The 25,745-nt window shown below is 40.2% G+C and overlaps 1 protein-coding gene across 1 annotated transcript; it reads right to left on the reverse strand.

The window, feature by feature from the left end:
• Positions 1–332: 332 nt before the first annotated feature.
• Positions 333–22,281, reverse strand: LOC139710369 (uncharacterized). Its single transcript, XM_071622285.1, has 18 exons — positions 22,060–22,281; positions 19,858–20,028; positions 18,587–18,789; positions 17,454–17,601; positions 16,681–16,995; positions 15,707–15,975; positions 14,306–14,564; positions 13,708–13,876; positions 12,904–13,043; positions 10,730–11,017; positions 9,485–9,766; positions 8,417–8,605; positions 6,114–6,398; positions 5,311–5,496; positions 4,136–4,267; positions 3,458–3,649; positions 2,597–2,832; positions 333–1,979 (listed from the first exon to the last, which is right to left on the reverse strand). The coding sequence occupies exons 1-18, from the start codon at positions 22,279–22,281 to the stop codon at positions 578–580; spliced, it is 5,088 nt and encodes a 1,695-aa protein (XP_071478386.1). The 3' UTR covers positions 333–577.
• Positions 22,282–25,745: the final 3,464 nt, after the last annotated feature.

Here is a 25,745-nt window from a genome sequence, read left to right on the forward strand (position 1 = left end):
TTGTTTCTGATTTTTGAAAGACATATTCAATCAAGGTGGACATCACTATAAAGATCAAGGATAAAAGATGCTTCAATTCTTTTTTCTTTTCATAAACTTTGGCAGTTAAACACATATCATACAATACAAAAATCAGATATTTTTACTGATGCAAAACAATGTCAAAACAAAAAGTAGCAATAATATATCTAAACGGAAAGGAAAATATGTTATGCCATGCATGCATTATCAAGGTGAATAACTCATTTCAGTTTCAATACATGAACATTTTGCTCTGCCAACATTCATAACAAAGTTTAGTCTTGATAGATCATAAGATTTGAAAACATCAGCTGTTAGTTTAGTGATGAAAGACATAAGAAAATAATTGTATTCATAAAGAAACAGCCAATCTTTATGTAATAGTAAAGTTGCTATATGTCAATTTAATCTTTGAACATTATTGAATATTGGTGCACTGGGAATTCTCCAGAGTCTTCACCTATCATTTGAATAAGAATGAGCCTCAAAAAAGAAAGGAAAAAAAGAAAATATTGCATATTAGCATGTAAACTAATGATACAATCTTGAGCTTGAGCTAATCTCTTCTTATAAGATAATTGAAGAGAACTGTGCTTGGAATGGACGGATCTTGAGTGTCCTTCCCAACAAGCTTAAGGTGGAAGTAGCCAGGGTATGGAAGCTGGAGGACAAAGGTCACAAAGCCATCTCCAAACTGGGGGCGGGCAAACTGGGTGGCATCCTCTCCCTTGTGGTACAGCATGTGCTGCATGAAGATGCGGTCTCGCGTGCCTACTGTGATCTCTGTGTCCACGTCGCTGGTTACGAAAAATGGATCGGGGTGCGTGAATGTGGACAGGCCCAGAGAGCTGAAGGCTTGGGTGGGGCCCCATGCCTCGTTGTTCAGCAGGGGCATTGGCTGCAGATTCTGTCGAACCCTGGCGGCCACCAAAAGGTAGCTGCAGAGGTGAGCCGGTTTAGGCAAGCCTGGGTAGTGGACATTGATATTGAGGGCATAGCGACCTGGATGGGGCGGGGTGACGGTGAAGACCAGCTCATCCTCAACATTGCGGCCGATGGCGTAGGGAAGCAGCCGTCTGTCGTCTATCCCATGACAGGTCAGGTGGTGTGAGAAGCGCAGCTGTTGCTGTCGCTTGAAGCGGATATTGAAGTCGCTCCCATCATCAGATATGGCCACGCTGGAGCGATGCGTGATTGGAACCAGTCCAGCGTTCATGGTGCCAATGGGACCCCAGTGGTCCGCTGGAGAGTAAGGTAGGGGCTGGGTGTCATTGCTTGGGGCGTGGCAACGGACGAGGTAGCGACATATCTCTGTGTGACTTTCAAGGTTTAGCTCACCATCCAGGTACTGCCGCTTGGCATAGATCGTCAGATTGAAGTTGCCCGTCTCCGGAAATCGTATGAAACAGTCCATGGCAGTGTCGCTAATTTGATGGATGAACTCGTAGAGGTCAAAGGGTATGCCGTTTCGGGTGACATCCCGGTCATCTTCCATCCTGGAAAGTCGGCACGACAGAAGGAATCCCTGCGGACACTGCACATTGATACTCAGACTACCATGGAGGACATCAATTACTGCAGTCTTCTGGTTCATGAGGCCAAAGCCAAACTTGAAGAAGTCTGGTTTCAGAAGGACCTGGTTGTTGAACTGCTCCAAGGTGAGCGCATCCTTCAGAAGTTGCCACGCTGGGTCGTTGGGGAAGTGACTGTAGATGATGACATCTGGGTCAGCCAGGAAGTAATGCTCATCGTACTCAAAACGGAAAGGGTCGTAGGTCACTGACCCAGCGATATGGGACACGCCCCAGTTGCAGTCAACGAAGTGCCAGAATCCATCAATGCGGACGGCATTCCAGGTGTGGTGGAATTCCATCTCCTTTGGTGTGATGGACTGACCAGCACGGTACCCCTTGACCTTTGCAATGCCAACAATCTCAACACACTGGATCCCAATGAACCTGTACAAGGGGAAAAAAGAGCCCACCTGCCCATTACACCACAAATGCAAAGACAGTTCCTTAATTGCTTACACATCTCTTTGTTTGGTCTGTACACAAGTGGAACAAAACTGAAGGCTCTTGCGGATATTGATTTTTTTCTTTGCTGTTTTTACCACCACATCATGCATCATTTTTTTTTCACAGAATGTGACATTTTTGGATACTTTATTGACACCACACAAATTATAATTCAGACAACTATGATAATGTAAGCTCTGGCCTTTCCTGAATTGACAATCTTACTCTCCAAGCAACATGCTTTATTTCCTCAATATACCAGCTAACTCTGAGGAGTACTTGTCTCTTTATTCTTCATCACAGATAGTGAGCTGAACTATAATAACATTACAAAGTCATTACAAATACTACTGTAAAACACAATATTTTCGTGGCATGTAATTTTCAAGAATTGGGGCCAAATTAAAATGCATGTGAACATTCCTTGTTTTACAGTAGATGGAGGTTTGTATAATAAATTGAAGTTGAATGGTCTAAGCGCCTTCATAAAAGATACAATTATGCTAGCTTTTGAGTCAATTCTATTGGGAAGACGTCGTTTCATTTCTCAACCATACCTGCACATCCTCATGAAGAGAGTCGAGAAGGTGATCTTCTTGTGATACAGTCCCTTCAGGACTCCAAGGGGCGTGTCATCGATGACATCATTCAGGTCCATCTCGTCGCAGTTCTGCGCGGTGAGCCAGCGGAATATCAGCCGTACCTTTTGCAGCTCGGTGGTGCCAAACTCGGTCAGTTCATTGACCAGAGCAGAGAAAGTGGGCTGGGTTACCAGGCTGACCGTCTGTGCGAGCTAAAGGTGTCAAACAAACAGGGTTAAAAAAAGGACTCAAGATTTGAATCTCTTCAATGTACAGAGGACTCCTGTTATAACAAAGTCCTCGGGACCAACAGTTTTCTTTAATAGTTATATCAAAATTCCATTATAACTGAACAAGTACTGGTGAACAATAAAGAACAAAGAGCGGATAAGTTTGCGGTCTGAATTTTTCACTTTGTTCGAACTGGAATTTCATTATAACCGTGTTCATTATAACGGGAGTGCACTAAACCTTCATGTTAACATATAACTATCCTGACCATCCACAAAAAAAGAAGAAAAAAAGATCAATAGATTGTATACTGGAACGGTAGTGCAGTAAACATGAGTGAATACTGTCTTTTGCACTATATTCAGATTTGCAACACATGTTAGCTGTAACAATAAATAAACCACATTCCAAATTATATTTATCTTGTTTGAGTTGGCAAAATTGTGTGACTGATACAACTTTAATTAAGTTTTGAATTAAAGTAAGCAGGACAACCAAATTCTTGAAGATGTCCTTGGGCAAACTCCACACACCCCCCCCCCCCCCCCCCCCCCCCCCAACTGAACAGGCATTTTCTCAATATTCCGAATTGTAAAATCTCTTTACCCGAATGGCATGAGCATCGATCTGTCTGAAAATGGCTGGGTCAGTGTAGAGCTCCCTCTTGCGTTTGACAGGGTACTCCTCCCGAAGGGGCACAATGACCACATCGTTGGACTGGGTGGGTGTGGTCCAGAGGGTGGTGGAAGCAAACTGGGTGGACTGGTACTCACTGTTCAACCCTTGGAGATCTGACACCTGTGAACAGACAATCAATACATGACAGAAACAGTGGAAAAATAATGTAAAAAGAAAACAGAGCAAACCACAGTAGTATGAAGTTATGCACTGACTTACACAAATATGGAGATACAAGACTTTTTTTGGTCCTTTTAAAAAAAAATAGCATTATTGCAGACACATTTGCAGCCTATGTAGCAGATGTATTAATAGATCAAGAGCCATAATAATATTTCTTTACTTTCAAAATTTAATGGACATACATTGTACTCTCATTCTCTATCTTTTCAACAATTAACATAATCATCTTCGATCACAGCAAGGCATCAAAGACTACGACCTCCTTTTGCAAGAAAAGTTCCATCAACGCATTTAATAATTAAATTGTAATATCTGACTACATTGTGGCATTAGCGCGAGTCTATGGTCTGAATCTTGAATCTCCTGATTGGGTGCCACGTCCTTTTCCACAGGACCATGGCATCTTGTTACCATGGTACTCACATCCTCCTCTTCACTCCCTGTTTCCTCATCACTGTCATCGACGACTTTGACCATGTTTGTTGTGGGATTACCCCTCATTTCACGTCGGTTTGTGCGTCGTGCTGTCATTCTGTCAAACTGAAGAGAAAAGCACTGTCGTGTCAGAAACAAAAGGCTTTTGCAGGTAGATCTGGTGAGAAGTGATTTTTATTTCGTCTTCAAAAGACTTTTTTTCATCATCCTGCAGCTCACTTAGAGGAAAACTCTAAATAATGATGACGATACTAATAACAACAATAACAATAACAACAACCACAATAATAATAATGATAATAACAATAACAATAATGATAATAATAGTAATAGTAATAGTAATGATAATAATAATAACAATAATAATAATAATAATGATAATAATATTAATAATAATAATAATAATAATAATAATAATATAAATAACAAATGATAAATATAAATAATATAAAGTATATCACAGCATTTACACAGAATGATAAAAAAACAACAATGATGATTAAATAGGATAAAGGGGATACACAAAGATAACTACATATAGAACTATTTTGGGGAAGAGATATAGTTTCGGGAGTTTTTTTCAATCGATCGGTAGAGTTAGCTGCTTTAATGAAAGTGGGGATATTGTTAATTCTTCTGATGCAGTCATACTTAATTATTACATGTATTTCTATCATAACCTGGGTCATATGCACCAGAGAGAATGTAAAACAGTTATTCAATATACCGGCTGATCATTATGATACACTCCATCAAAATGGAACAGGTTAGCTTGCAAAGCATACCAACTTCTGGCAAATATGCCAAAACATATGCAAATTTTAAATTTGATGAGTGACAAAATAAATAACTGAAATGATAACTTCAGACAGGCTTTGATGTCTAGGGCTACTCTTAAGACATAACAAGAAAGACAAGCCAACTAACCATGTACAAGAAGTAAAACAAAAAAACAAACAAACAAACAAACAAACAAACAAACAAACAAACAAACAAATAGAAAAAATATGGAAGAGAAAATGTGTCACATCTCTTTTCCCCCTCATCATTAAGTTATTCTGTCAGAGTAACCTTTTTTGAGAATAAGTTCTGAGAAAGCTATGTGGCTTCCTTATCCTTGAAGGACATAAGTATCGTGATGGTGAGTGTGGAATCACTTGTACCTGGTCTTCTAGAAGCTCATTCATGGTTGCCATGTTCTTCCTGTGTTCAGTCATCAGCCTCTCGTACTCTACTTCACCCAGCTGAGCTCTACGGCCATCAATGCTCGCTGCCATTGCCACGTTGTAGGCCTTGAGGTCATCCTCAAGGTCGTCAAATTCCTCCTCATTAAGCTCAGTGTCCTTGTCCTGGAAGTGATGGCACAAAAAGAATTTGCTTATTGAAGCTTAAAACAGCGGCATGCAGTTCTGACTCATCAAGTTAGGTCTATATATTTTTTTCATACAACTACGAATAACATACTGTTCTTGGGTTTGTTTTTTTTTCAAATGGAAACTCTGACAGATGTGAAGCTTCACTCGATAATCTCAAAATGTTTTTACTCTAAATAAAACGAGAACGACTGGCTATGAAGACTCCTCACAACTCAACATTCATATTAAGTCAAAACTGTGAAAGATTTGGATAGGTTGAAAGGAAAGATGATTCTTAATAAGAATATATGAACAGATTTTCTAACATTTCTTCTTCATCAGGAGTTAACTATGAAAAACAATATGATGTATTGAAGTTGGTTGAGAGTTATTAAAGCTGTCTTTTAACATAAAACATGAAATACAGGATTTTAATTGGTTGAGAGTAATGGATGTCTTTGCTTTTTCAAGCATTAATTTTGTGACTTCATGCAAAATGTCGATGTCGAACAAAAGATAACTTTGCTCTGAACCAGTCACAATTCAGCATTCAAGGGACATTCAAGTTTTGATAGCATAAAGTGGCAGACTCAAGGAGGAAAAACTCTTACCAACTTCTGCATCAGTCTCCTCCTCTCCTCCTCCTCATTCTCCATCATCCTCCGCCGCCTCCTCCGGGCTTCCAGCTTGTCTCGCAGGTGTGCCTCCTGCCTGACCTTTGACCTGTCTAGCCGCTTCCTCAGGTCCTCCATCTCCTGCTGGTGCTGCTTCAGGAGGCGCTCGTATTCCTCCTTGGACATTCCCGACTTCTTGGCCTCCACATTGGCTTGGAAGGCAGCCTCCCGGACCCTGATCTCCTCCTCAAGGTCGGTGATCTCTTCATTCCGTCCCTTCCCCTGAAGAAGTGTGACCATACACAAAGGTATAAGCAACACACAAAGGAATGTAATTTATGTACAAATATATGCATACATGAAAAAAGGCGTATATATTTATGGATTAAGTACTGTATACACCATATTCTTAGTCATTCCAATATCTAGTGAATCAGAATTTTCAGACATTTCACTAGTACCAGTACGTGGTAGTTAAATTCCCAATCATGGAGCAGGTCTCATAACATTCCCACATCCAAATCACGGAGATTCCACACAGCAATCAGGGAGATATCTGTATGTTACATGCATTTCAATGGGTGAAAATAATTCCCAAATCGGGGAGATTTTAACATTCTCTTATTCAGACATGAACAGATTTTGACATTTTCAGGGAGACTCTTGCAGAATCAGGAAGACTTGGCAGCTCTTGTGGAGTACAGCAGACATTTCAGAAGTATTTCTGGCAATGATGGGATCAATTTTGATAATATAAATTTCCTAAAAGTAAGAATGAATTCATGTAAATGAAAACTAAGCAATGCAAGAAAACTTACCTGTTGATATAGACAGGGAAGTGTCCCTCTCCATTAACACAGTTGGCCTACTGAATTGTATCATCACACACCTTGTTCATGTACTATGTATTATATCCCTCACGTAAAGCTTCTTGCCATAGGATTGTACAGAGCACGAACATGGTGTAGTTTTACTAGCTAGCTACGAGCAGCTGGATGCGGTGCAATTGGTTACTAGCCAGCGTGATATAGTACTTTTGGGAATCCACGATTTGCACCCATCGTGATCGTGTGATCGATATCTACATTTCTCACTTAAGAATGTACGCAGTGCGCGTAGTAGCGATACTTTTGAGCGACAGTCCTGTGGCATGTAGTAGCTAGCTAGCGCTAAGAGAGCGCGCGGTGTGATGTGCGACAGCATTACAGAAATCTGTGTGGTGCGATGGCGTGGCCGGTCGGTGTGTAACGTGTGGACGTGTGATACGTGATCAATGCATTCAGCTCAATTGACAAAGTGACTGCTTCCAGTAAGGGAAGAATGATCGCAGGAGGACACCATATCAGGTACGAATTAGGAATAAACTAAAACCGATTTTGAAGATGATCTGGGTAACGAAGCCGCTTTAGGCCTACTTCTAACGTAGTCCTGGACCTCGATCTTTCGGAGTTTTGCACGCTGTAGTGTAGCTCGTGTGTAGGAATCAACAACAGCGCAGCGGTGTCGTTCGCTACGCGCTGCACGCACTGCTGCTGCACTGCTACAGCCTAACGTTAGATTTATCGTTCACGAAACCTGCACACTTTTCCAAAAGGGAACCGTCATTACTCTAGTAAAATGCTCAAGAGGGATATAAAACAAATATCGACTGCTTTCTTTCGGGCCATGGTAAAACTATTTGACCTCGGTGATGTCTCAACAGTGCCATGTCCCTCGACTTCGTCTCGGGACATAGCGCTGTTGAGACATCACCTCGGTGCAAATAGTTTTACCATCTCCCTCTGCAGCAGTCGATATTTGTATACTATGTACTGCGTACCAGTACATACTCATAAATGTGGCATTCATGTCAAGATCAGACTAAATAATTTCTCGTGCTGTTAAATTCCTATATAGCATCTGCAGAGACTCCAACCCCAAGCACCTTCTGATCTGGAGATTCTCCCGCCCGAAACCCCTAGCAAACGGGAGACTCCAAGTTCATGTGTGCGAAGCGCGAAGTTCCTAGGGTTCTAGATGCTCTCTGGTGCTATCTAAGGCTTATTTTTTCAACATACGATAGCAATAAGTAAGAAATCATTTCCAACGGGAGACACAGAGCCAGGGCGGGAGAAATTAAATCTCAAGCGGGAGAATGGGAGATTTTGCAAAAATGGGTTTTCGGCGGGAGATCTCCCGTCGAAAACGGGAGAGTTGGAGTCTCTGCATCTGGCTCCAAAAATTCATTAAAAAATAAAACCCCTTGTTAAGTACATGGTGTGTACGGTATCAGCTGGTTGAAATTTTGACAGACAAATTACCTTGTCAAGCAGATTCTGTTCCAGGGCATCCATGTTCTTTTTGTGGTCGTCCAGCATTTTCTGGTACTCCTTGGCAGACACTTTCTTCTTCTTATCCTGGATGTCGGTAAGAACCTCCTCGTCAAAAGTCAGGACATCCTCCAAGATGTTGTTGAACTCTTCTCTAGACAGTGGCTGGTCTTTAGCATTCTGAGAACAAGAAAACGAACAAAATCGCAAGGAAATAATGGCCAACTGTGATAAAAATTGACTTGCTTTCAAATTATGCTTGCACAGGGCTTGGCAGACAGTTTGAGCATCCTCATATCAGTTACAGGTATAAAAAATTAAGTAAAGACAAACATTAAACATTACATTAATTTGTCTATCAATAACATTAATGTTTTGTTCATGAAATAAATATGTTTACAAAAACATACAGACACCATACATGAAGTTGTTGTTTGTGTTCTCTTTTTCATTCTTCTCATTTTACATGTGTTCTCTCAAAAGATAAAGTGATCAGTTCATCAGATATTCAATGATATATTCTTGATACCGTGCAGTCATAACATGCAATGATAATATGCTTCAACTATGATTTTACATGAGTCACTGCATACAAACATAACAATAATTTGTAACATACAATTACAGCATTATGGGCAGTCAAACCTGTTATCTTAAAATGCAATCTCAGGAGGCAATTAAAGCATACCATCATGGCATTCAATGATATCATGCTGTCAGAACATCCAATTATTTCTGAAAATCACAACCTGCAATGATTGTATGCAATCGTAACATGCAGTCACAATAGGCAATCATAGCATGATCACATATTATTATGTAATCATAGCATGATCACATATCATTATGCAATCATAGCATAATCACATATTATGATGCAATCATAGCATTCAATCATGGCACAAATTCATGGCATGCAACCACAGAACACAATGACCTCATAGCTGGCAAGCAGCAATGACAGCAATCATTGCCTGCAATCACTGCCTGCAATCATGATGTGTATTCACAGCATGCAATCATGGCATGCAGTCACACAGCTCTCATGGATGCACTCACCATCATCGCCATCAGCCTCCTCCTCTCCTCCTCCTCGCTCTCCCACATCTTCCTCCGCCTCCTGCGGGCGTCCAGCTTGTCCTGAAAGTGGGCATCCTGTCTGGCCCTGGCCCTGTCCAGTCTCTTCTGGAGATCCTCCATCTCCTGGCGGTGCTGTGCGAGAAGTCGCTCGTACTCCTCCTTGGACATCTCCGACTTCCGGGCTTCCACAGTGGCGGCAAACACTGCCCTCTTTTGTTCTATGTCATTCTCAACCTGCTGCATATCTGCTGCACGCTGACTCTGTACAATGTCCAAAAAACAAAAAACAAAAAAAAAAGAGAAAAAAATAAGAGCTAAGATATCTTCATTCTAATGTGTGATTATATGTGCTGACAAGATAAATTTGGTTTGGACTCAACTTCCTTGAAGATTATCATTGTTCGTTTAGCAACAGATTCTGTCTCAGTACTCATGATGCAATCCCAGTATGTTTGGATTTGAGTATATACAATATACAACGGGTAAAGGCAGAATAAGCAAAGGTAGAAAATAACAGAGAGAATATGCAGTGAGATTTGAACTTGATACAGTGATTTTCATTGCACTTGGAGTTCAGTTGTAGAGTACAGACTTGTGTAGATCAAGAAGAAAACAGAGGGTAGTTTTTGGTGAACTTGTCCTCATTCAATCTGACTTTTCTAAAGTTCAGTTTAGTCAAGCAGTTGTGCCACTGTATGTGGAAAATTAGACAGAAACAAGAAACTGGTAGCCATGTAGTATGAGGTTAGAAAGTCGGCCAGATTTAATTGATCTGCATTTGCTGCCCACTGGAGCACATTTGAAAACCAGGACTAGCATAGGTCTGTAGAATTCCCCTTTAGTGAATATGTGCATTGAAGAGGACACTCATCGGTAAAGTCTGGATCCAGATGAGACTCTTCGACTGTGTGTATACTTACATAAAGATCATTGATAAAGCTGTTCACAATTCTTTAAAGATTCCAACTCGAATATATCTGACTTAAACCAACCTTCCCATTGCATAGTATCCACATGCTACCTGGGCCCTGTTGCATTAAAGTCCAGATCAAACATAAAACAGAAAATCAAACACAAGTCTCTGAATAATGGATTCTGATTGGTTGATACCTGATGAGTTATGTTTGATCTGGCTTATGTTTGATTGCATCTTTTGATGCAACAGGGCCGAGGTCTTTTATTTCACAGGGAACATAACTAAATGCGAATGCTGAGGAATCTTACCTTGACTGATGCAGCAGAGTCAGGCCTCCTGAATCGCCTCGCGGCCATCTTGTTCTTTAACTCCTGCTCCATCCTCATCCGCTCCAGCTCTAGTCTTCGGTTTAGACCCTGCATGTTTCTCTTGTGGTCATCCAGGAACTTCTGGTAGTCCGCCTGGGACATCTCCTTCTTGGCCGACTTCTGCTGCCGCTTGAAGTCCGCCTCCTTCTCGTCAGTAATAATTTGCAGCTGCTTGATCTCCTCAGCAGACATCGCTGGTTCATCCTCCTCGATATGGCTGTCTCCGTGCTAGACAATGAATGGTCATGAATTATACTAATTATACACATACATGTAAAAAGGCGATGGTATCCATCAGAGGAATTTACAGATTCAACAGTTCTAAACATTGTTCAGGAGGCACCTTGACACAATCATCTCTGCTGTGTGACTGAGAAAGGCTACTTGCCTTATCTGTCTTTTTGGCATGAAATAACATTATTTTTTTTTTCAACACAACATTTTCTTTACAAGACTTCATATAAAATTTTTGTTGTTGATCTGTGTGGCATGAAATAACATTATTTTTTTTCAACACTATACATTTTCTTTACATGACTTCATACAAAACTTTTGTTGTTGATCTGTGTGCACAACAATAAAATAAATCCTGATTATGTAAAGTTCATGACGATTGAGCTAGCCATGATTTGACTTATTTTTGTTTGAATGCCTGCCTTCAAACGAATTTTCCTGACCCCTCCCCTCCCCCCCCCTCCCCCCAAAAAAAAAGAAAAAGAAAAAAAAAAGAAAGATGGTCTGGGCTGCCTATGGCTGTCAAAGAATTCAAATACTGTAAAAGTGGACATTTTTGTATGAGTAATTTTTCACACTCGGGCGAAGATGAATTTCACATGTACCGTATTCGCCGGCGCAAAGGCTGCAGCGCCGTATAAGCCGCACCCCCGATTTGTGCAACGCAAAAAAAAAAAAAAAAAAAAACTAAAAAGTAGCGTGAAAACCTGATGCTTGAAGACGAATGATGAAGACACTTTACGGTAAAAAAATACTTAAATTTACACGGAAATAAACGAGTGGGTACCATAAAAAATACGATGTTCTCGCACACACGTAACGTTAGATACATCGTTCAATCGAAAAACTCGAACAAACACTCGAACAAAAACTCACCTCCAAATTTTTGCCAGTGAGGTAATAACTTAACAAAAATGAACAAAACACGCTCAGAAGTACGATTGTACTCTGAAAATAAGGTACATCTGTATAATGATACAAAAGCAAAAGAGAGAAAATGAGAGAAAGGGACAGGAAATCTAGAGAACATACACCACAGGTGTGCAAGTCGCTAGTCGATCGAGTCACATTGTAATAGAATAGACAGGTGGTTGTCTGTACAGTCTATAGACAGGTACATTGTAATATAGTAGACAGGTATTCATGTAATAGACAGGTGGTTGTCTGTACAGTCTATAGACAGTACATTGTAATATAGTAGACAGGTATTCATGTAATAGACAGGTATACAGTACATTGTCATAGACAGCAGGTACATTGTAATAGACAGGTAATCATGTAATAGACAGGTTCTGACAAACACTTTATCAGTTAGCACAGCGCTACGCTTTTATTTTTGCCTCATTAAAATTTCACAGAAAAGACAAAGAGGACATACTGATGAGGAAAGTCAAGTTGTGAAGCAAACACGGAATGCAGTTTTGCTTGTAAGATTTGTATACTGGTATTCATATCATCGGGGGATGGTTGCCTCCTTGGTTGCCTATTGTGTAGTCCCATACATGTATAAATGTGCTAGTTTTTACTCCCGATTTGCCGGGTTGCAGAGACCAATTTTGGTTTTGCCGCCAGAAAGGCCGCACCCCGACTTTTCACTTTTATTTTTCTGAAAAATACTGCGGCCTATACGCCGGCGAATACGGTATTTAATTCTGTGGAATCAGGACATTAATTACTGGAAAATATGGCATGCAAAAATATTAGCATGCTTTTATTTGGACGTTACCTTCTGGTTGGGTCAAATGCACAAAAATTTCCATACCTCGAAAATTTCCACTCTTACAGTACACTTTTAGTCGACTAAGAACTTGTGGGTATTGCATCTAAAAAGTACAGCACTGAATGAGTCTGAAGCCTTGCACATGTTGTATTTGAATCACCTTCTTCCGTCTGGCCTGGAGTTTGGCCATGAGGGCAGCCTTCATCCTGGCTTTCTCCAGGTCCAGCTGTAGCTGCATCTCCTCCATTTCCTGCCGGTGCCGGTCGATGAACTTTTGAGCCTCTGCCTTCGACTTTGTGGCTGTGTAATGTGTCCAAATACAGAATTTTCTTTCATTCTATACCAAGTACATAGAAGCTCAATCACACGAGAGATTGTCAACATTTCGAATAAATTTTGTTACAGATGATATGGATTATCACTAACTGCAAGAATCAAATTTCCATGGCTATTCCTTTCATGGACAGGTGCAAATACAGTGATGAAAGTTGCTGAATTTTGGATTGTTTATTCCATGTAAAAGTGCACATTTTATAAGCCTATTCATGAGGAAAGAGACTTTAAGCAGGTGTAAAACTTCCAGATGGAACGATTCATGCAGCTGTACAAAGGATGTATTATGACACTGCTATAAGCAGATTTGAGTATGTACTGGTGATTCCCTGATTATACAGTGTATGTCATGAGTTGTTACACAGCTGAACATATAGAAGGAATATGTGACCACATGTCTACAGCTAGAATTGTCTAAAGTTGAGTCCTTATTCATTGCACACCTAGAGCATAAGAACTTTCCAACACCACTGCATGCACCAAAGCAACATGCAAGAGCCATCAAATATGAACAGACACACAAAATATACATTATGAAAACAGACATAAACAAATCAGAAAACAGCACACAAACAAACAAATTAAACAAACAGACAGACAAATGACAATCAAAGAGATAGGATCCACTCACATCTTATCTCTGGCAGCATCTTGCTAAAGGTCATCTGCTTCTTGCTGATGGCCAGCTGGAGCTCTTTGATCTCATCCGCATCCATTGCTGTGGAAACCGCTGGATCTGTCGCCAGTTCCTCAGGGTCCGACATAGTAAGCATCTGTGCCTCAATCTTGGTTATCAGTGCCTGTAAATAAGTTGGAACGGATGAGAAATTTCAAATATCATTGCAGCATTGGTAGATCCTTTTTTATGAACCCATGAATTTAGTTGTAACCTTGCCATACCAAAGTTGTTAAGCCCCTCCCAAATTTGACCCATGTAGCTTCATAGGTTCACTTGGCACTCTTGAAAAGCAATCCACTTTGTGATTGTGCCTACCTTGCAAATAATTACCATTATGATTTTCAAAGAAGATATGAATGATGAATAAGAAGATTCAATACACACGAAACACCCAAAAATACACAACATTTCTACTTACAAAACAACAGTTCTACCTACAAAAAATCTCCTGTATTTGGAGGATTACACAATCCTGATTGTATTGTGAATTAGTTTTAGCATACACCCACAAAAATGAATACACACAAACATAAAATGACAATTAACTGACCTCCTGTTCTTTCCTGTCAGCCCTCTTGGCCCGTCTGGCGGCCAGTTTGTCCAGCAGGCGTTGCTGCTGCCGGTCCCTCTGTACATCCAGCTTGTGCTGGAGCTCAGCCAGCTCCTGCTTGTGTGTGGCGATGAGGCGGCGGTATTCCTCCTCCGACATCGAGCCCCGCCGCTCTTTCATCTCGGCTTCAAACTGCTGCTGTCTCTGTCTCAGCTCTGCCTCCAGGCGTTGAAGCTCGGCAGCAGTCATTTCCTGAGAGAGATCAAGGTGAAAGGCCCAAAATCTTTATTTTCCAACATTTGTGAGATGCAAGAGAGAAAAACTACTGCTATTCACATCATACATAAAAGCCATACACAAAATAGCCATATTCTGAAAGCGTTTATGATGGCTATTTATATTCATACCCTCTCCTTGCTATTGAATCATTTATACACTATATGTGACCCGCTACAACAAAAGGATCCTAAAGTCACTGACGGCCGAGAAGAGAAAATCGAGTTTGAAGTCACATCATCAAAATTGGTCAAAACAATCGGATTTCTGTTTTCGGCATAAATTTGTAGTCTAATGTTTTGTCTATCATCTGCCGAAATTTCGAAGCTAAACGATCAAAGGAAAGGCAAGAAATTAGCGTTTTTCTGGGCCATGATTTTCTGACTTTCAATGTAAGAGAAACGTACCCGAAGATTTGGATTTAGCGCGGCAGCTAGACTCCGCCCCTAGCAACGAGGGAGTGATCTTATTGGTCAGTGCGTGGCATCCTGATTACCGATTGGTCGTGCGTAGACCGCTGGCGCTAAGCTTGACTGAACATGGCGGAGGTCGCGAGGCGCGTGCCTTCTATTGCCAAGCGGAGAAAACTGTCTCGCCTCCCCATGATCATGATAGCATCGGAAGGACAACTTAGAAGGCGTTTTTCTCGAAAACTCTGATTTCCTCAACCACTTGACATGACATGCTCTGATAAAATCATCGATATCTCTGCAACCGAGTACTTTTATGAGTTGTGCTGTATATGAAATTAAAGAAGAAGAGTATGGAAATAGTATCATGCCATTTTCAGAAAATTGTCCTCCCCCGACTTTTGGATCCTTTTGTTGTAGCGGGTCACATATACAGTCATTCTCATTTACATTCAAAATACCATGTTGTGATGACATGTGATATTTATTCCTATTCTGCTTTGTCCTGTGAAATACATCTAGTAAACATGTTAACTGCACATTTCTTCATACTAGTCTCTTACTCATTAAGGTAAATACACAATTGATAGTTATGGAGTAAAATCTATTCTAACAAGTATCTGGCCTTTCATTATGTTACTCCAAAAGATTATGTGTCTTTACTGTCTTTTTTTTTTCAGTAATTGAGCACATGCATGAACACTGATCTCATTTACAAACCTTTTCTGTGTTTTCTGCCTGTCTGCGACTGAGTCGAGCATTCAGTTTGTCTTGTAGGTTCTGCTGCTGGCGCATGTGCTGGAGATTCAGCCTGCCGGAGAGCTCCTCGATCTCACGCTTGTGCTGCGCCAGGAGACGTTGGTACTCCTCTGTCCGAAGTTCATTCTTCTTGCTCTCGACCTCCCTTTGGAAAGCAGCTTCCTTGGCTGCAATGTCCGCCTGTACCTGCTCGGCTGTGGGTGTGTTGGCAACACTGTCCATTTCCTGCAGTGATAAAGTTACATTGCCATCACACAAAACATTGGACCTCAAGCATTCAATTGCATCAAATCTATGTACAAGTATGTGACAGGAAGATTGTGCCTAATTATATTACAGCAAAGTATGAGACATGGGCTGATATTGATCACATTCTATGATAAAGGCACTCTTCTGCTTATCATCTGACACATTAATGTTTATTTATGATAATAATAACAAAGACAATTATGATGCAATTGTGGTGCCTAGGCAGGGGCGGATCCAGGAATTCCGTAAAGAGGGGGCGCCTTTACGAAATTAAAAGGGGGGTGGTGCATGCACCCCACCCCCAATTTTTTTTTTAAATTTCTTTTGTGTCCACAAAAAACAAAGGGGGACGCGTGCCTGGTGCACCCCCACCTGGATCCGCCACTGCTAGGTACCATCTCTAAAAATATGTCAAATTCCATATCATTCCTCCACTTTGGTTCACAACAAAGTGAATAAAGATGAATTTGTGAAACATTTTGCCATCTTCCCACTATCAAAACAAAATTAACAGCAGTTGGCACTTTGAGTGAAGACGACATAAACCATTCAAATACAAAATTGTCAAGGAAACTGGAAAAGCAAACTAAGAAAAGGGCGCCACAATCAATGCAGAGAAGAAGCACTTGCTGATCATGAATGGCATTAGCTGAACCATTTTGTGAGTACCAGTACTCTGACAATTCTTGTAGAGGGTAAGTTTCGCACCTCTCTTTGTCGTTCCTTCTCAGCAGCCTGCTTGGCCTTCCGATGACGCCGCTTGGCTCTCAGCCTGTTCTGTAAGTCCTGCTGTCTCTGTTCCTTCTCCCGTCCCAGCTCCTCTTCTAGGACTGCCATCTGCTTCTTGTAGGCCTCCATGATCTTCTCAGACTCGTTGGAGCCACCACCACCATCCCCCTGGCTCCCAACGCTCTCCTGGGCGGCCTCCATCTTGGCTCGCTGCTGGGCTATCTGCTCCTGCAGCTCCTGGTAGCGGGCTGTGTTTGCTAGCTCAAGCTGTGAATGTGGCAATTGAGAAATCCTGTAATCTGTGTAACTATTCAATAAGAGATATGCATCCACTTAGAAGAAAGGTTGATTTGTCATGCAGGAATATCTAGCCTTCAGAAATATTACAAAGAAGAAAATTTGTAAGATGCTTGTCTACATTATCAAATGCAATGTGCTTTTACCAGAGATTGCTTTTTAATAGATACACTGAATACACTGAAGTTTCATTGCCCTTAGACTAATTGTAAATTTTGCTGTGACTAAAACAGATGAAAATAACTGATTTGCTAAAAATAATTCCTGTATGGCTGGCCAGTTACAAAACGTCTACTAAATTTACAAAGGCAACATAAGTAGAAGCATTTTCTATACATAATTATACACACTGACAAAAACACACACAAGATTGAATGCGAGTCTATTTATCAAATTAACATCTAAAGGAAAAAACAAAGAAGACTTACGCTGCCCCCTAATCCATCGCCATCTTGTTCAGTAAAGGCCTGCTTGGCTCTCCTCCTCTTCTTGCGTTCAGCAACCTTTGAGGCGAGGGAAAATTTCTGTCGCTCTTTTTCTTTCTCTCTCAGCAAGTTCATCAAGTCTACCTCTTGTCTGGAGTGGGGAAAAACAAGACAGACTATCAATATTTGAAGATGATTATATTCCATATATTACAAGGCGATATATGTCTTATAAGTTTTCATAGGGTGGAAAAAATAGTTATGCCACAGTGTGCAGGAATTTCTGTTTTTAATCATTTCTCTTTCCAAATGTTCAATGTTTGTCATATGCTCTAATCTATCTATCTATCTATCTATCTATCTATCCCTTTCTATCTATCTGTTTATCTACCTATCTTATTTGCATAGGGCCTATTTAGCTTCCACATCTTCTATAATCACTCTCTTTCTGAACTCAGAGACTAAATTGTCAGCTTTTAAAATTGTCCCCATTCTCACCTATGGTTAGCAATCACCTGCTCATACTCCAGGGGGTGGGGTGGGGGGAGGGGGAGAGCATAACGTCGGTCTTATGCCAAAAGGGCCTTACAGAACTTTCCCTGTTATGCCAAAAGGGCAAAAATAGTGTACAAAGTCTATAGCGTTAAGGGCCTTTTGGCATAACAGTGGAAGTGGTTTAAGGCCCTTTTGGCATAAGACCGACGATAATATGTTTGCTGCAGAGTGCCCCCTTCAGTATGACTCTTTAGAACTCACTGCTTTAGAAACAGAATTGTAAGTTGTGCTATTTTTGAAAAAAAAAAACAACTTTTAATATCATGGGCTGAGAACCAGAAAGGGTTAATCACAATTTGTGGGGGATATTGAGTTTTTGGTATCAATGCTGTAGAGCTCAGTCTCCTCTATATTATGGTGTAAATTTGAAATCATTTTAATTTTCAGTAAAATGTTAAAAATCGAAACCACAAGAGTTCTATCTTACCCTAAATTTCAAACAATACTTATAAATCTACCCACTTTTGATCAAATAAACTTTTTATTTTAAGAAAAATTACTGTTCGTTTTCATTTACCCTCAAAATCTTAGAACACAATTTCACCCGTCTGGTTCTCAGCTGATATTATCATCAATCTCACCTATGATTAGCAATCATCTGCTCATACTCCTGGGGAGATAGTGTGGCATGTTTGCTGCGGAGTGCCTCCTTCAGTCGACTCTTCCGGTCCCCGGATGTGGCGTCACTGTCCGGCAGGTCAATCCCTCGGCTGCTCTTCTTCTTGGGCTGGTCTCCAATATCTTGTATGACCTCCTCCCACTCCACATCATCATTGCAGTCATTCTGTGACCACCAGCAGAGGTGTCAGAGGTTAAAGGTCACCAATATATCTTTCTCCATTTTTTTGGACAAAATACTTCAGACTGATACCATCTGATCGAAAATATGACTGATAGATTACAAATAATCTGACTTACAATTTAATCATTAATTAGGTTCTCATTTGCACTCTGTAACAACACCAAGTTTTCAAGTTTGTGAACCATAGATCAATTTTTCTGTTTACCAAGCATTATTGGTCATGGTGCATAAAATACTAATTGGCTGAAATCTGGTGTACGGCATCGAAGCCACATTCCATGAAATGCCAGAAGGTCACTGTCATACTTCAGCTCATTCTAGAGCTCTTTGAAAAACTGCACTCACTACAGCAACATGCACTTAAAATGCTTCCAACTATTGGTTACTAGATACTGTAAAAGTGGCCATTTTCACATGAGTAATTTTTCTCCACCCAGATGGGCAAGATGAATTCTGAACTCCACTGAATCAAAATATGAACTACTACTACATAATATAACAAGCAAAAATTGTGTGTGCTTTTATAATTCTAGCACTAGTTTCATGTTGCCTAAAAGGCATGAAAATTTTCAGACTCTGAAAATGTCCACTTTTATAGCATATTGCAACACTGAGTATCTTGGCATCAACATATCTTGACTTTATACTAATCCATTACAGGAGAGATGTTATATGCCATATTATTACGTTTCATAATTGGCAATTATGGGGACTTGCAAGACAATTTACTGAAAGGCTGAATTTATAATTGTTGACAACAATAATGGGATGAGAAATTGGTATATGATCTCTTTTAGGAAGAAAATGAGAAATTTACATCGGGTCTACACATGTAAGAAGGCAATATTTTGGATGTTGTTTATACTGTGAATGAGTCAACTCAGCTTAGCTCCTATAATTATATCACACAGGTATCTAGTAGATAAATCAACAAACAGAGAAAACAAACTCACAAGCAATAAAGCTTGGAAAGAATGCTTTGGCAATTGCACCAACTGACAGCTATAAGTCTGCAAAATAAAACATAATAAGGGTATAAAGTTGACATACTGAATCTTTCAGCTGGATGACAAGTGGCTCGCCACTGGATTTGGAAGCCATTTTGGAATCTCCTCCCTCCTCCTCAGCAACAGTTTCGATGTTCTGGACGGTCAGCGATGCAGCGTTGGCGAGGTAGGATGAGAAATCTCCACTAGCACCATCACCTGAAGCTTCAAATGTCTGTGAAGCAGACGAGCCACAGACAAGGAAGAAACATTGATGTTTTACAAGCTTCAACTGAGATGAACAAACAGGCTACACATACAGCGTACAGTACATGCTCACATGCCAAGTCAATAATACATTCTTAGTACAGTGAGTGTTCGTAAAATGAACATTGACTCCTTTCCAATGATGCAATATCTCAGTCGATAATGCGAAAACTTGCTGAAATCTCGACTAGACTCCACAGGAGACATAATGCACATCATCTAAGAATGGTGTCAAACGTTGAACGTTGATCAGGCAAGTGTCCGTGAGACCGTGGCCATCAAGTTAAGCATTGTATACAGTGCTGATTAATAGCCATGGATACCAGTGGTGGGAGGGGCCTAATGAAACACTCTGCTCTTATTGCACCTTTAACACACATCACATGACACGGCTAATAAATTTAAGATCGATTGTGACTGAATCTTTCAAGATCTCTAACTTAGATATATGTGCATTATGGTTTACACCATATAAACAATAAAATGTACAACTCATGATAAACACATTTTGTCATGGTGTCTGACATTAATTTTCTGTGCAGAAGAGCAATTTTTTTAACATTATTTGAAAAAAAAAATGGCTTGGGTTAGGTTTGGTACAGCAAAACTGAATCCATTCATTTTGGTCAGCCAGTATTGAAGCGAATTGATATCACAAAAGCCACTTGCTAAGTAAACACAGACTTTGCTGTACACTGTGACAAGCATAATCAGGTAATCTGAGACCATTGTTCACACATATTCAGGAAATTACTGCCACGAGCAAAGTCCAATATGAAGCATGTACTCAATGTCAGCAATGTAAGATCCACCAATAACTACAGAACAGAGACAGTGAAATTTGACATTTACGTAGCTGTCAGAACATCACAGGGATATTAAAATCCTCATTTGATGTGCATGTAAAGTGCTATATAGAATTAAGGCAATTTCGGTTTATTATTAGGCAGATTACCATCTCACAGGTCACTATGTCTCAATCTTGTATGAAATAACAAAGAAACTGCTTTACAATGTATGTGCCTACTATGTTTTGCAGTGGCAGATCCAGAGGGGGGCGCACCGGGCACACGCCCCCTTTATTTTTGTTAAAACAACAGAAATAAAAAGAAAAAATGGGAGGGGGATGTGCTCCCCCCCCCCCCCACCCTCATATGGAATTTCTGGATCCGCCCGTTTTGTTCCTTCTACTGCTGAATGCAAGCAATATGTGTTTCACCTAAAAGTATAAATGTTACATTTCACACCACCTATGAACAACCTTACACTGAAGATACGAAGGATGTAAATGAAATTTACTGGAGTAAAATAACATGATGATTGCTTCAAAATTGTTTTTAGTTGATCCTTGAAAGAAATATACATGTATGTCCCATGACTGGAAGCATTAGATATCCAAGACAACTTTGTGTAAGATCAGTGGCTGGTCTGTCTGACAATATCAAATATAAAAACCTTAGTTGGCTTCATTCAATTCCTTCTTTTTTCACAAGTTTGAAGACTAATTGAATCTTGGGAAAAAATGATTGCATCATTATTTTCCCATCATTCTTGGTCCAATTGACAAAGAGACTTACAAGAACAAGAATTTGCAAGACACAGTGCATGTAGATTATCAACACTAATACATGGATCTAGGAATATATGTCAACATTAGCATTAACATTCCACTGGTATTGAAAAACTTCATAACTTTCCCGATACAAGGAAACTTCACTTTATTTATAAACTATAGATTTTTTTTTCTCCTCTAATCCTTCAAACAAGCACTATCATGGAGTCTCTTTTGATGTTATCTCAAATGTAAAACAACAGGAAAAAACACATACATGTATGTATACTTTGATAACTGCATGTAAAATCTGTACTAAGAAATGTAGATTTTGAAATCCTAATGCTACAAATTCAATTATCCTGTTTGAATTTCAGTGGATTGACAGACTGCAGAAAGTAAAAACAAAGTCATAAAAATCATCCAAAGTCATCAAAATCTTCATACCCCAATGCTCTCATCTCCCATTTGGAGGCTAAATTTGTTCGGTCCAATCTCCTTGACGACCGCTTGGCCTGAGCCTTTAGGGGGCGGAGTCTGGCTGAGCTGCCCAGTTATCTTGACTGGCTCCGCCTGGTTGGGAACCACCACTTCGGCGACCACAACATTGTTCTTGGGCCCGCCCTTTGGGGCGGTGCCACTTTTAGTCTTAGAGCTACCAGACCCCATGATTGTCCCTGTTGACTGCCATGTCTGAAATAAAATGGAAGAATTACAAACCAAGTATAGTAGTTAGAGGAATGACATACACAGTAAGATAATTTCTCTCAGGGAAATGAAAATTATCAAGAAAAGTCAAGATAGCAGATAACACACATTTGATGGATGATAAAACTATAGGTCTAATTATATCTACTGATAGGGAATTGCATTTTCAAGGAAGCAGTCAGCCTTTTCAAGTGCACACAAATATAAAAATCAAACAATCAACATATTATTTAATAATTTATTATTATTATCCTTATCATTATCATTATTATTATTATTATTATTACTATTATTATTATTATCATTATTATTATTATTATTATTATTATTATTATTATTTTCTCTTTTTCTTGGGGGGGGGGGGGGAGGGGGAAGGGGTCATTGACCAAATGTGGACATGGTGCATAAAATGATGACCTGGGTGTTATTAAAAACACTTGCAACATTCTGTGGACTATGGCTGAAACATTTACCTGTGTGGTAGATGTGATTGATAGTTTATAAGGGCAGTGTATTCCTCACAAGAATATATCTTTAATATGTTATTTAGATGACAAATTTCATCAATGACAAATTGCAATGACAAATAGATTCTATTGCAGAGGTGGCTTATGCCTTACACTAATATAATGACTTAATACAACAGGCTACACAAAACTGGCATTTTCACAGGAATTACTCCCAGTGTATATGATGCCCAACAACATGCATCAGGCAGTTCATGGTTGATGATACATTGTAGTTTGAAACCAAAAAGTGTTTCTTCTAAGTTTCTGTTTGCCTTTCTGTCTGTCGGTGTCTCGGAAATGAGATTAGACAAGTAATGGTATGTCTAAATCAGTAATGTCAAGTTTCTGAATCTCAACTGAAAACAAATGTCAAAAGTGCCACACTTAAACCTATAGGAACTACCACTACTTGAATTCCTATATTTTAAACATTTAGAAGAGACTATCACAAGACCACTGGTCACATGATTGGATGTTAACTTGGTACATGTACATAGGCTAAAATATCTCCACTGTCTGGTTTGCCGTTAATTGCTGCATGTAAAAGCAGGTGGCCACTGCACACAGGTATACAAAAAATTTGTAGTTCACATATAAGTTGCTTAGGGCTTAGCTACATAATATGTGGCTATAGGTTCACAGTACATGTTGCATTACCATCTTCACAGTATTCCATTCACTTTATGGGCTCCCATTTATCCCCATCCCCACCATCAAAATACAAAACAAAATACTTATTTGTACTTAAAGGGAGAATGTTATGAAATAGATCTAACGTTAGGCCCGCCCCCTAGACTAGGTTGTTAGTGTTATTTGGTTTGACACGACAGATTGCATGAAGTTGAACTCCATGACCATACATTATAGGTTCTAGATAATGGACTGGAACTAGCAGAATGAACAAGGCAACTGGTAGCCTGACCAGACACTGTGCTGCGCACAGGGTCTGACATGTGTTAGTGTTTCAACGTTGTAAACGACCGTCACTATTGACGGCAAAATCACATAAAATACCTTTTATTTTGTATGATTTTAAGAGTAATATAATTTGCAACACTTACCTACAGCGTATTTTCCTGATGGTTGAGTTGAATTCGGCGTTTTGTTGGTATCCAGACCTTATTGTTGAATTTTTCGGAGTAGATCGTGCGGTGGCATCTTTTCCTTCGAGAGCTTCACAAAAGGAACAAACTACCACGCATGCGCATTCAGAAGTGGTTGCTTTTTACGTACGCCCGTGCGCCCGTGCGTTTCATGTGTTACGTAAAGCTTGTAGTAGATCCGCGCGTGCTGCACCGGCAATGATTTGAACTTTTTTAGTCGGGGTCATCCGACTATCTCATCACTTCCGCCCCGACTACCTACGTTGTAGTATACGAGAGTGAATGCCATTCATATAACACGCAGATGAGGAGTGAAGCAGTAAGGACGTTTACAGACCTGATTTCAGCCATAGATTTCGGTAAGTTTTAGACGTAATTAAACAAAAAATCGCATACCGGTTATTGAATGATGGTCATAGATTACGATAATTCCTTATATTTTAGTTTTCCACGATTAATAAAGATATTCATGAAGGAAACAGTGAACGATAACAACGTCCGCGAAGGAATAGAGGTGCAGCGCTGTCGCCAGCGCTGCGTGTAGTTAGGCAACTGGTAGCATTCAACATGAATCCTGAAACATACTTCATTACCAGCTACAAACAGTAGATGTCTGTACTTCTATGACTGTGACGGATGTGCATATCCTACGTCGTAATGATCACTTTCTAATACACTCCTATGTTCTATAGTCTACGCGATATGCATGATAAACAGAGCTAAAATTACAAAAACGCTGTACAATAGCGACAGGTGCTGCTACACACCGGCTTGGTGCGCCGGTGCGGTGGCAGAGCAGAGCCCATGCCCATGCCCATGCATGCCCACCACCATTTACAATGTGGTTTCGCAAACATTTTCGGCATAGCTTCTGATTTTCGGGATCATACATGCACTATGAATCCAATATCCTTAGTAAATGTGCACATAGGAGTTTTAGAATTACGTGGGAGCTTGCGCGTTCTTACCAATTAGATGTAAGGTGATAGGAGATCAGGCGCCTCTCGACTGGTTGCATAGCGACATCAAGCTGTCGAAGTCCCAGAAATGGCAGACGACCCCTGTCCGTGTTTGCTGTCGTATGTCACTATGTGCGTCTCTCATTCGACTCCACTCGTGCTACGTCACTTTCATTTTTAGATCCACTGCGTCTATTCTTGTTCCAGGGCAGGTGGTGGTGGTGGTGGTGGTGGTGGTGGTGGTGGGGGGGGGGGGGGGGGGGGGGGGGGGGGGGTGGGGGGGTGGGGGGGTGGGGGGGGCTGTTCCATCTCTCTGTATACACTGATGTAAATGTAAGGCTATTTACAGTGATTGACTTAAACTTCATGAAATATTGGTAATATGACGGCAACCAGTGGGCTCACAAAGCCATGTCAATTACTTCATGCAGAAGTAGTGATAACCATTATTCCTCGATTACCATGCAGGGGGAAAAATCGAGAAAAGGTGTATGGATATACAGTAACCACTGTTTATACCAAAAGACAAACGCCTGATGCGACTTTTAAAACATCACGATTCGTCAGCCTTGAGGGTCATTAATTCTATCCCTAACTTTCCATTTCGTGAGCGGTTATGATCACTTATCGTATTGACTGTTTTATCATCTTATTTTTGTGTTTTTATAGAATAAGAACACTGATCGAATGAAACTGTGTTTTGGTCAAAGAAAGCATAATAATTCATTTGAGAGGGCTCAGTAGTCTTAAAGGACTATATACCTGCATGGGCCCAGTTGATAAAACTTCTACGGTAAGAATTATGGAGCTCTGCAATCAATGGTAACTGCCGTAACAACACCATTTTATATAAT

This window comes from Diadema antillarum, unplaced genomic scaffold, assembly GCF_040938485.1.
Source record: "Diadema antillarum isolate AM-2024a unplaced genomic scaffold, OU_Dant_1.0 seq00001524_RagTag, whole genome shotgun sequence".
Classification (NCBI taxonomy): domain Eukaryota; kingdom Metazoa; phylum Echinodermata; class Echinoidea; order Diadematoida; family Diadematidae; genus Diadema; species Diadema antillarum.

Excerpts from the sequence above, each read along its gene's own strand:
- LOC139710369 (XM_071622285.1), bottom strand. The coding sequence starts at position 22,281 with ATGGGGTCTGGTAGCTCTAAGACTAAAAGTGGCACCGCCCCAAAGGGC. Across the intron at positions 11,018-12,903 it reads TCCAGGCCAGACGGAAGAAG|CACGGAGACAGCCATATCGA; the intron begins GTGATTCAAATA and ends TTCATTGTCTAG. Across the intron at positions 1,980-2,596 it reads CTCTTCATGAGGATGTGCAG|GTTCATTGGGATCCAGTGTG; the intron begins GTATGGTTGAGA and ends CCCCTTGTACAG.